Below are 12,522 nucleotides of genomic sequence, written 5' to 3'. Positions count from 1 at the left end.
ACACTCACTAAAACTCGATGTCAGTTTCAGAAGGACAGTATAGTATCAATGTCCACTGTCGTAAATATCCCCTAAGCTTTAAAAGACCTCACTCCAATTTGAAGAAACTTCTGAAAGGAAGTGAAAATGGCCATTGAATGCTGTACGATCAGCTGACTGCTGGAAGCTGTGTTGTCTAAATCCTTCTTTCTGGGGTTGATCGAGTGTGCAGGTATGTTTCTGTGTGATATTTTAGTACTGATAATAGTATTAATCACAATAACCTGTAAGCTACATCTTCTAGACCCTTCTCAAATCCTCAATTTTGACCTTTTTTACTCAAAAAAAAGAAAAAAAGACCAGCTGCCCTTTACCCTGCCCAGCTAGACTAAACCAGCATACACCAGCAAACCAGACCACCAGCATAAACCAGTCTAGAGCACTTTAAATGAATATGGAATTCATGCTGGTCTAATATTAGGTGTAAACACACAGAATTCATACATTTTTTTCTTTTGTTTTTATTGCAATAATTGGCTTTAAAAAAGTAATTTAAAAAAGTCATCGAAGAGTGACTGTAACCAATCAGATCATGCTGTTTGATATAGTAATCCTCTGGGTTGAGGTTATAGGTAGTCAAGTCAAGTCAAGTCAAGTCAGATTTATTTGTATAGCGCTTTTTACAACTGTTGTCGTCACAAAGCAGCTTTACATAATTAGTACTTAATAAAGGACAGAGACAGAGAAGAAAGAAGAAATAACATGAAGGATCAAAGACCCCCCGTGAGCAAGCCAACGGCGACAGTGGCAAGGAAAAACTCCCTCAGAGCTGGAGGAAGAAACCTTGGGAGGAACCAAGAATCACAAGGGGGACCCATCCTCCTCTGGCCAGACTATTTAAACATTAATGATAAAAATTACCAAAGCAGATGCAACAGAAAGTTGATAGTGGTGATATTAATAGTGTCAGACAGACACGAGTCCATCTAGGTTTCAACACGGCCACCAAACAGGCAGCAGCGGCAGGCGGGTAGAGGGGACCTCAGCAGGCAATCTTCCAGCAGGTCGGGCTGGGTGGCCATTTACTCGGAGAAGGTAAAAAGAGAAAGAGAAAGTTAGTTCTGAGAGGAATTTTATGGAGGGCAGAGAATGTTGAGCATCAGCATCAGAGTATGTCTGACGACTCCGGCAGGTCTGATTATTACAGCCTAATTAAAAGGAGAGAGCCAGAAGGTAACACAGACACAGGAGCACCCTGAGAACACCAGCATCTATCTGCTCCACCGTCAACAAACCTGAGTGATCGCGTGTAAGCAGCGAGACGACAGCTCCAGCATCTCAGTGTACTACAATTCCCTGTGTCCGCAAACCCCTGGACCTTCAACCTTTATCTAAGAAACATTAATTACCAAAAGCTAAACTAAACATATAAGTTTTCAGTTTAGATTTAAAGATTGAGACTGTGTCTGAGTCCCGAACATTATCTGGAAGGTTATTCCAGAGTTGGGGGGCTTTATAAGAAAAGGCTCTTCCCCCTGCTGAGGTTTTCTGAATTTTGGGAACGAGTAAGAGGCCAGCACCCTGAGATCTAAGTAGTCTTGATGGTTCGTAGTATACAATAAGATCCTGCAGGTACTCAGGAGCGAGGCCATGTAGGGCTTTATATGTTAATAAAAGAATTTTGTATTCAATACGGAATTTAACTGGGAGCCAATAAAGTGCTGATAGAACTGGACTGATATGGTCAAATTTTCTAGTTTTAGTAAGGACCCTGTCTGCAGCATTTTGCACCAGCTGACGTTTACTGAGGTTCCTGCTGGAACAACCTGACAGTAGTGCATTACAGTAATCTAGCCTTGAGGTAATAAAAGCGTGTACTAGCTTTTCTGCATCCTGTAGAGATAAGGAGTTTCTTAGTTTGGAGATGTTCCTAAGCTGCATAAAGGCTGTCCTACTAATATTGGCTAGATGTTGCTCAAATGATAAATCTGAGTCAAATGTGATGCCAAGATTTTTAGCTGCTAAACCAGGAATGATGGAAGCATCGGCCAAGTCTAACATTAAGTCTGATAGTTTATTTCTAGAGTCTTTTGGACCTAAAAGGAGAACTTCGGTTTTGTCACTGTTAAGAAGAAGGAAGTTATGTGACATCCAGAGTTTTATATCCTTTACCCAGTCTGTATTTTCTGTAGTCTAAATTTATCGTCAGGTTTGGCTGATATATAGAGCTGTGTGTCATCTACTTAATTAACGCCATGTCTGCTTAGTACATCAGTAATCCTCCCAACCATAACCATTATTAACCATATTCTGTAAACTGTGCTCTGTAGGGATGTCCTTCATATGAACTCTTCGTTCTTTCATATGTAAGAGATGAGGCAGAGGGTTCAGTGTTATGAGACGTCTGACCTCGAAATGTAGCACTGAGAGAAACACACATGCTACAGTAAGTCTTTTATCGTCTGGCCTTGCGTTACCAGATGTGTACTGTCAGACGTAGTCGGGGTGCTGAATTCATAGAGAATTCCTCAGAAATTGGGGCAGTTGGAAGTCCCCCAAGCATAGGACCCAGTGCTCTACAAGGACAGTTGAAAAAACAATGTATTTTATGTATCCGAAATTAAAGTCAAGAGAAATTCAGAAATTGCCGGGGTGAGCAAGGGTCTGATAACGACCCCTGCTCGGCCCGAGAGAGTTTAAGGATAGATGACAGTTGGCTGTTAAATCAGTTGCATCCTGGCACAGCAGAAAAGCAGGCCTAGTTCCCATAGCAATCCATATTCCAGAGTAACTCTGAAAAAAGAGGAGAATTGCCACTTGAGAATGTCTTCTGTACTTAAGTATCTGAACTTTACTTGAGTATTCCTCTTTTGTGAGCTGCTGTTGCTCCTCAATGCTTCAATTTAACAGCGCTTACCAACTGGCTTGTCACTTAGGTCTTCGGTACCACTCGCTCTACTGCTAATGGTGTTTACAGACGGCATGAAAGGCCATGTTTTTACACCTGTTTTGTCCCAAACTGTTACAGCATCTCAGAGGGCTACCCTCCAGTCCAACCAGTTGATTTTAAGCATGACCAGTTAGTCATAAAAACAAGTCACTGCACTGTAATGAACTGTAAATGTTTATTAAAGAACCGTTTTTTGCAAAGTGATTGAAAACAAGTTGCAGTAACAGTAGTTTGGTAGAAAGACCGCCTCTGAAACTCCGTCCACCAGGACAGTGTACTCCCAGCTACCACCACTGCTCTCTTCCAGACTCAGCAGGGGACCCAGGCTTCTTGTGTTAAAAAAAAAAAAAAAAGGCGACCACAGGGTGACTCAGTTTTCAGCACAATTCTGCATTCACTCCTTAAGCCCCAATTAAATAATACAGTGAGGACATGCAAGGTCTGCACTCTAAGTTCATGATAAAAACTGAATGGTAAATCTGCTACTTTCTTTGGTGTTTTTCTAGAAGAGCTGACAGTGCTTTGGTTTGGATGTTTTGTATCACTGAGATTTATAAATGACATTCATTATACGTATATCATTATTTCTGATTATTAAGATATACACTCACCGTCCACTTTATTAGAAACCTTTACCCTGTATTTTGCCTGTCCCCTAACAGGAGATCCACCTCCACTATATAGCTATTGTTTCACGTCTTAGCTGTTGATGCTCGTAGACTTCCATTTCACACTTATAGCACTTACAGTCAGCTGGGGCAGCTCTAACCAACTGTCCTGTTAAAAGTCAGCAGACCCTACTACCCATGTGTTTCTTTTAGAATCAGCAGGTCTGCATGCTTGATTTCATACACCTGTTAGCAAAGAAAAGTGTCCGCATACATTTGGCTTTGTAGTGTAACTTACAAATCAGCATAGAGGTGAGCAATTACAGTACTGTAACCCAAACATTACCATGCCCTGGTTGTCAGCTACCCCACCTTCTACCCTTGGGATCATTAATTCTGGCCTTTTGAGGACTAGACTCAACCAAACTGTATTGGACACGGTCCATCCAGAACCAGATTTCATGAACCCTTCTGTACCTCAGAACCCCTACTGACCAGATGTTATTTGGGTGGTGGAGCGCTCTTGTGCACAGACACTGACATGACTTCTGGTACGAGTGTATCAAGCACATCAGTGTCCCTGCTAGGTTGAAAGTGGGTCCACCATGCAATGATTTTAAGACAAGAGCGGCTCTGTGGAGCAAGATGGAGCTACAGGTTAAGGGTTTCTGACAAAGTGGACAGTGGAAGCTATATGTTCATAAGGTCAACAAGAATCAAATACAAATCAGATATCACTAATGCTGGTCTTGTGGCTCCCTGGTGTGTTCACGCTCACTAGAACCTCAGGTAAACTCCAGGGATGGTCCAGGGCTGGCTAAAGTGATGTTTCTGAGTTCTTGATGGAGTAGATGCTTATATGCTGGTGCGAAAAGGAATGTCCACATCTGCCATTTGTCTGGCGTAGTCCTCATCGAACATTTGGGATTGAGTTGGAGTAAAATGGTTGATCCAGTCTCCCACCTCCCCTAAAAAGACATGAAGTAAACTGAAGTCATTTCATCTGATCTAAGTAGAGCACTCGCTCATAAAATGCTAATCTAGGTGAACTGGTCCTCCCTTTAGTTCTCAGGTCGCCTGCTGCAGAGTAGGCCACACGAGCATGAACAATGAAGCCAGTGAAGCATGTGCACCACCACTTTTAGTAGAGAGGGAGCAAACAAGCTCTTTTCTCCTGCATGTTTTATTCACACAGAAATCACACGGCCAGTTTAAATAACTGCATGAACAGTTATGTTTTTTGTGTCATTTTATTAGCCTTGCCTCGCTTTTGAAAGCCCATTCCAGACAAATATTTTTTATTATTACATATTCTGTAAAAATTAATTAAACTCCTGAGTTATTTTCTAAAGATTTTGACTTATTTTCTTAAAATAATGAAATATTTGTTTGAAACAACATTGTTTTAATGATTGTTTTCTTTTGATTGATCTTTACTTATTTGGGTAAAATAGGAATTATGTTTTTTATTCTCTCAGTTATGACTAATGTTGTTGAGATGTTGACCTATTCTGTTAAAATAACAGTACAATTATTAAAACAAAACAATACAAATAATGAACTTTTTTTAATTGTGATTTTTTTTTTGTTTTTGAGATATGTTCTTAAAATAATAAAATGTTCTAAATGACAACCTTTTTAGATTTTGACTAATATTTACTGAATTATTACTTACTTTCTTGATTTAGACTTATTCAGTTAAAATAACTATTGTGATTTTGTGATTTATTGTAATTTTGACTAATTTTGAAATTTTGACTTTGGAACGGGAACTGTTTACAATAAGTAATAATGTTCTTGAAATAAAGACTATTCTGTTAAAATAATTAATTCAAGAAAAATAATTTCTCTTTTCACAATTGTTGACGACAAAAATCGACAATTTTTTTTCTCTAGAGATTTTGACTTGTTTTGTTAAAATGGGGATTTGTAAAAAACAATTATTACTTTTTTAAAGATTTTATTACAATAATCATTTATTTTGGGGGGATTTTGACTTGTTATTGGACAATTCAAAATATCTTTCCTTTAAACCAATTCCTTTAGAGAGGATCACTCCTGTACTCACAAACCTTTTCTCATGAACGCAGAGATGGTGTGGTCAAAGACTATCTTTGGGATAAACGTGTAGTTGGCCATTGGATTTTCCTTCATGACCTTGAAGGACGTCAGCTGCACAATCTTGTCGATCACGTCTTCGGTCACTGACAGGTCAAGGTAGCGCATGATCCGTTCTACCTCTCGACGAGGGTTCTGGAGTTGGAGGGTGGGGGGAGAACATGAATTATGAGACGAAGGTCTAATGGAACCCGCTTTCCAGAGCTGCCATGCAAAATTGATGTCTATGAAACCCTCTAAAAGCATGCTGCACCCACACTGTACCTCTTTCATGTCCTCATAGAAAAGGTAAAGGATGTTCCTCTTCTCTCTTGCCCTCCAGTAACCTTTCACATGGTCATACCATGAGCCCCAGGCCACTGTGGGTAGATATGAGAGAAAAACACTAGGTACCAGCACTACCACGGCTGCTAAAGCTTTAGGAACATCAGATCTATCAGCTTATATAAAGCTTTTTTATATTCTTACATTTTCCCCTCATGAACTTTTGGATGTATTCGTCCCAGGGCCCTGGTTCTGGCTGAGTCTTATTCATGCGGTCGAAGTGGTAGTAGCTGACCAGGTTGTCCTTAGCATTTCGAGCCACGTAAATCACCTAAACCAAATAGTGTGTTTAGGGAAGCACAGATAATGATGGAAGTCACTAACAAAGCCTGACTAGGATTGCAAGTATGAGGGTTGACTTTGCTGCATAGAATTAGCAAACACACAAAGACAGGGATTAAGCTGTTTAACTGATTAACAAGGTTTACAGTAAAGATTTCCCAAGCTAGCAAGAAACACTACATATCCCAAAGTTTGTAGACACCTTTGCATCCAGCGTTCTATTCTTCTAAAATCAAAAGGAATTAATATGGAGTTTACACCCCTGCAGCAATAGCCTCTATTTTCCTGGGGAAGCTTTACACTATATGATGGGACATTACTGTGAGGTTCTGATTGAATTCAGACACATAATATCATCAGTAAGGTCAGGCACTGCTGGTAGATGTTTGATTAGTTTTGGCCATTCCAACTCACCCCAAAGGTATTGGACGGAGGTTCAGAGAACTCCAGAGAACACAGTTCCAATGCACCACAGCCCGATGCTGGGGGAGCTTTGCACCCCTGTAACTGACTCTTGGCAAGTCTAAAGCTAATAATATTGATTATGTCATATCAGCATGATCACGGAAACCGAACAGCAGGTTCCTACGGTGTTGGATGAGGTTTTTGCCAAGCGTGTGATGATTTAGCCCTGTTAGCAGGTTAGCAGGGTATAAACGTCCATTGCTTGTTAGCACCATTAGTCTCTTTAGCAGATAAAGAGGACAAATGCCAATGGGTGCTTCCTTTCAATGTTCTATGTTAGCTCCAAATCATACATGCCAAAATCCCAGCCTGCATTCTGACCTTGCATTTATTTTCCCAGAAGCCTTGGGGAACCAACTGAATTGGCAGGTGTGTCTTGATGACCCTGGGAGGTTTCATGCTCTTGAGAAGTTCAAGGCCTGGGGAATGTGAGAAGAAAAGCCATTACTTTCTTCACTTATGCATATTTACAGATTTAGAGTAATCGCAACCCAGAAAACCTGTCCATGTGGGGCCTGTATGGGTAGCCCAACTGGGAACCAGGTAGTTTGGTCCCCAGGATCCAATGATGGGACCAGAAGGGATCAAGCATGGGCCCCATACGGGTTGTACCCTGCACATGGGGTCTAGATGGGCCCAATTGGGTCCCAGTAACAAAGTATTTATAAACCCACTCAGACCCCACGGCCACCTGGAACCAATCTAACCCACATTCCAGCAATGTGGGCCTTACATCAGCATGTTGACTGGAAAATGGATAGTCATCTGTATTAGATGGCAATCCTAGTTGGTTAATAGATTAATATCAAGCTTTGGATTAATACAGCTGCCTAGACAGAGATGACTGGAAAGGCTTTTAGAGATATGGCTATTAGAGGATTGCTGAAACATATAAATATTTATAACAAATACATGTATGAAGTGTCTGTACCTGATGGAATAGGTGGAGGAGCCTGGATCTCCAAGAAGGGGATACGTTCAACGGTAGGAGCTCTCTTACAGGCATCTGCATCCCCATTATGCATCAGTAAATCCACAATCTCCTGGGTCCAGGTGGTGCCTAAGGTATAGCAAATGATCATCAAATAACTGTTCAACTGGTTGGCATGGTTTACAGGGTAATTAATAGAGAGTTTGTGCCCCTTTGCTGCAGCAATGTACTCTATTTTGCTGGGGAAGTTATACACTATATGATATAACATTACTGTGAGGATCTGATTGAATTCGGACACATAATATCATCAGTGAGGTCAGGCACTGATTGTAGATGTTTGATTCGTTCTGGCCATTCCAACTTATCCCAAAGGTAATAGACAGAGCTTCAGAGAACTCCAGAGAAAACTGTTCCATTGGGCCACAGCCCAGTGCTGGGGGAGTTGTGTACCCATCTTACTGATGCCTGGCACTGGGCCATTGGGACCTTATTTTAAGAGCCAAGAGTCATTTATTCTTAATACCACCTTAAAGCCTTAGTCTACCTTTCTAGCCAAGTTATAACAACATATGGGTCCCTCTAAGACAAACCTTATATAAACTCAGAAATAAAGCTAGGAATATTGATTATGTCATATCAGCATGATCACAGTAACCCAGCAGCCAGTTCCTGCAGTGTTGGATGAGGGAGAAACGGGCAGGTGTGAAGATCTGAGAGACTTTGAAACAGGCTGGCAGAGTTGACAGACATAAGAATTCACAGATATCAGCCTGTTTTACTTAAATGAACATTAGGTTTCATTTCTGTTTAATGATTGTTAGTAAATTAAACTCTAGTTCCCCAGATCTCAAAATGTGATGTGCTGGAACACTGGAAGTCAGATCTCTACCTCACATCTTACAGGACTTAATGAATGTTCTGCTGTACATCTTGGTGCTAGATACCACAGGGCACCTTCAGAGGGCTTGTGGAGTCCATACATGCAGAAAACTGCCAGTATGCCAGTATCCTGTATAAAGGTTGACCCATTTCTTGACAAAGGAACGTAATTATGTTCTTTAAGAAAGATACCTTATCTTATCAACAAAAAAACAAACACAAGGAGTGTGCTGATTCATGGATATTTGTTGAGCCACTGTTGTTTTCTAACAGACCCATATTTCTCAGAAGCGAGAGTTTTATTCTCATGGATTTTGTTAAGCATATTTCTATAATCATTTGAAAAAGACATCCTCAAGTTATCACTAAACCAAACACAACAGCAAGGGTCCTAACATACAACCCTGTGGAACACCTTTGGTAAAATACTTAAATATTAAGATACATCAGTGGAAATAGCAACAGGCTTTTTTTAATATAGTCCAACAAGATATAAGTTGTTATAACATAATGTCACTAGTGATGATATTGCACAGGCCTCTAATAGCTCTAGTGCATGTAATGATCTTACGTTAACAGCAAAACTATTCAAGCTACCTTTACTAAAAAATAATTAGTAAATTAATGGTACTTAATTGCTAGGAATATGTTATGCTAACCCTGGCTAAATGTCATGAGGTTATTACCTTATATGAAGGTTAAATATTTAACATGTTTATGATGGGCATCTTCTATGAGGTTTACAAGAGTATCATTAGGAAGAATGCCTGTGAATGGATGCAAAAAGGACTGCCATAGTTATTAACTCCTTAGTAAAGTATCAACTGAAGCTAAACGTCTGTTAAAAGATCAGTTCAGTAGATCAGTTTTACACTGAAAACATCAACAGTGGTTTTGGCCATATTTTCCTGGCATGATGACCCCAGGGCTCATGTGATGCTGCTCTAGAGGGTCCAATTCTATTTGTCAGGCTTTAATACAGAGAATACACAAGTACACACCAGTCAGCAATGAGTGCACCTAAAAGTAGCACAGTTTACCAATTGTAGAGGGGTATCTGGATACTTTTGAGCATACTGTACTCTGGGTTACTTAGCAATCTGTCACTTTGCACTGGGAAGCAAAGGTAAACTCATTGCAGACAAGCTCACTCCCCTCCTGATTGTATGTATTATAATCTGACCATCTTTCAACAGCACTTTAAAAGGGCTCGAGATCGGTGCAGTGGTTTGTGGTCGTATGCACTTACCTGCTTTGGGGTAGGTGGAGACAAGCAGATCTGTCGGATCTGGTTTGAAGGCTGAGATGAGGCTCCATTTCTCTGCAATCATGTTCATAAGGGGCACACCCTGCACCTCGATCAGAGGAAAACGACACATTTCGTTTGCTGCCAGGTTTATGGCCTCTTCATAACTCAAGGGTTCCTCCTCCATTCTCTTCTTTTGCTGGTCTTTTGATTCTCTGTCTTCTTGCTGAATCCTTTATTCAGTGATATTCTCCAACTTGCAGTCTAACGTTCTTGTGCTGTGTCTCCTTCTATCTTAAATTTTTCTTATGTTTCTTGCACTGCATGTGTCATCTACTAAATGTCGCTTCCAGCACCCTCTAACCTTCTAACCTTGGACCTTTGGTGCCAACTCCAGTCACTAGAAAGGAAATCTTAATCCTGCACATAAGAGTGCCTGCTCCACAACTGTTCCCCTTTCTGTTGTCTCCGCGCTCTACCTACTATCCTGCACTCGATTTCCCACCCTCTCTCCTTTCCTCCCTCCCTCTGTCTCTCTCTCTCTCTCTCTCTCTCTCTCTCTCTCTCTCTCTCTCCCTCTCTCTCTCTCTCTCTCTCTCTCTCTTACTGTTAGCTCAGGAAGTCCCAGCTCCGCAGGTTCCCAAAGTCCAGGGCATTTATGTAACCCTCAGCCAGCCACAATTGAATTCCACAGTTTGGCCGACAATATTATGTTGCCACTCAATCTGGAGCTTAGGCAGGGGGAAAGTGGGGGAGTGTCTGACACGTGCTTAACTTTATAGAAAAGTGGAGAAGCAGGATTTGCTTTTGATGCACTAAGAGTTCTTGAAGATTAGTCAAAAAATGTCTGCATTGGGGCCGACTAGGTAAAACAAAGCATCTAATTTCAGCACTTAAAAGATGTGCTAACAGCGTTTTTCCTAGGATTTCCCAGGAGTGGAGAAGCAGGATTTGCTTTTGACGCACTAAGAGTTCTTGAAGATTAGTCAAAAAATGTCTGCATTGGGGCCAACTAGGTAAAACAAAGCATCTAATTTCAGCACTTAAAAGATGTGCTAACAGCGTTTTTCCTAGGATTTCCCAGGAGTGTTGCCATTAGGGCAGATAATACAAACTTTCCACATGCTGCAACATGTTGCATCTGAGAAAAGAGGTATCAGGTGCATGTTTCAGAATGAACGTCATGGCCCTGAAAAAGGATAGATGTGCAACAGTCAAACAGCGAAAGACTTCATGTTCCTGAAGCAAAGTGTCTTTAGTAACTTTTTAATATCTGCTACAAAAAATAACCATTTGGTTTCAGCAACAGATGTGATAAGCTGGTAAAAGCTCAGTATAAAGCCTAATACAAAGGGTGAGAATGGGGCTTTTAGTGGCTCAGCTGTCAAATACGCAACTAGTATCACCCAGGTTTCGTGTTTGAGCCATGCCGCTTTGCCATCAGCAGCCAGAGTCTGGGATGGCTCAATTAGCCGTACTCTCTATGTATGGGTAGATGCCGCTCTCTCTTTACCACACTTAAAGTGATATTGGCCAGGCGTCTGTTGGCTTGTGAGTTTGGGACCCGGTGCTTTCCTCAGAGCATGTCAGTTGCCCGGTGATGCTGCATTGGCGGTAGCTTAAAAAGAGGTGGTGCACATGTGTTTAGTCTTTACAATCCTTGTGTTGGGAGCATTGCTAGTGCTAGGGGCAGCTACAAACGAGTGGGTTAATTGGCAGTACCAAATTGGGTGAAAAAGGAAAAAAATGGACTCTCTCTCAGGTTTCAAAGATTTCAGTGAATTCAGTGGTAGGTGATCATGATATCTGCAGTTCTTTGTCTCAAGCCAAAATTGCTTTACTGCTTTACAGCTAAGCCTAAAGACATTTATAACTGTCTTTTTCCTGTCTTCCTGTCTTCCGTTGTGGAAGTTTTAAATCTTCACTGAAACTTTTACATATCTTTCTAGACATGTCCACTTGCAGACCCTCCCTGGTGGGTCTCCCTGTCAGTTAAACTTTAAGCTGCAGTTTTGAAATCATCTCTCGTGTGAACCAATCACTGCAGCTACAACCCCTACTCCCACCCCAACGACGTGGTGAGCGTCAACTGGCCTTCGTCCCAGTTAGGCCCCACAGGAAGACAGCAAGCTTGACTGCTAGACATGTCCCCCCGCCTCTCTGGCGTGTAAGCCGAATATATTGTGATAACAAAAGGGGTAGCAATCTCATTTCTATGGTGGTGGTTGCTGACCGAAATAGCAAATGAAGGGAAGGAAGTGACCCAGTCCTTGGACCTCCCAAGTTATCTTCAAACTTTCATATCCTAATTTAAAAATTCATAAAGACAGCATTTTTTGAGACGGGTGACGTCAAAAGCCCAGGGCATTTTTCATTACTGTCACACTCTACAAACCATTTTTGGGGGATTAAAGAGGGAGTAGAAGCAGATGGAGCTGGGAAATCTGTCAGCGCAACTATTTTGATATAGACTGTGAACGTTCTGTGGTGATGCTGTTGCCTTCCTTATAAATTCCTATAAATTTTTTACGACTAAAATGAAATTCTCTGTGGGTTACTGGTCTTCCAGGTGGCTTAGCCTGGAGGTCAAGCAAAAGCTAACACAGCACACTTTTAGGGCCTGACTCTCTGGCTGGCTTCAGACTGACTGGAAGCAATGGACAGAATCTGACTGGAAGCAATGGAGCCATCGACTTCCAGTCTGGTCTGTTTACTTTCACCCCAACCCCCCTTAAGG

The 12,522-nt window shown here is 41.3% G+C and overlaps 1 protein-coding gene across 1 annotated transcript; it reads right to left on the bottom strand.

Annotated features, from left to right (window-relative positions):
* Positions 1 to 3,120: 3,120 nt before the first annotated feature.
* LOC140543593 (sulfotransferase 1 family member D1-like) lies at positions 3,121 to 10,263 on the bottom strand. The gene is made up of 7 exons (XM_072666694.1): positions 9,789 to 10,263; positions 7,658 to 7,786; positions 7,048 to 7,145; positions 6,124 to 6,250; positions 5,920 to 6,014; positions 5,610 to 5,790; positions 3,121 to 4,505 (listed from the first exon to the last, which is right to left on the bottom strand). Exons 1-7 carry the CDS (start codon positions 9,970 to 9,972, stop codon positions 4,393 to 4,395), a joined length of 927 nt encoding a protein of 308 aa, XP_072522795.1. The 5' UTR covers positions 9,973 to 10,263; the 3' UTR covers positions 3,121 to 4,392.
* Positions 10,264 to 12,522: the final 2,259 nt, after the last annotated feature.

The sequence above is a fragment of the Salminus brasiliensis genome, chromosome 22 (assembly GCF_030463535.1).
Source record: "Salminus brasiliensis chromosome 22, fSalBra1.hap2, whole genome shotgun sequence".
Lineage (NCBI taxonomy): Eukaryota > Metazoa > Chordata > Actinopteri > Characiformes > Bryconidae > Salminus > Salminus brasiliensis.
This window is presented reverse-complemented; position numbering and strand designations above follow the sequence as displayed.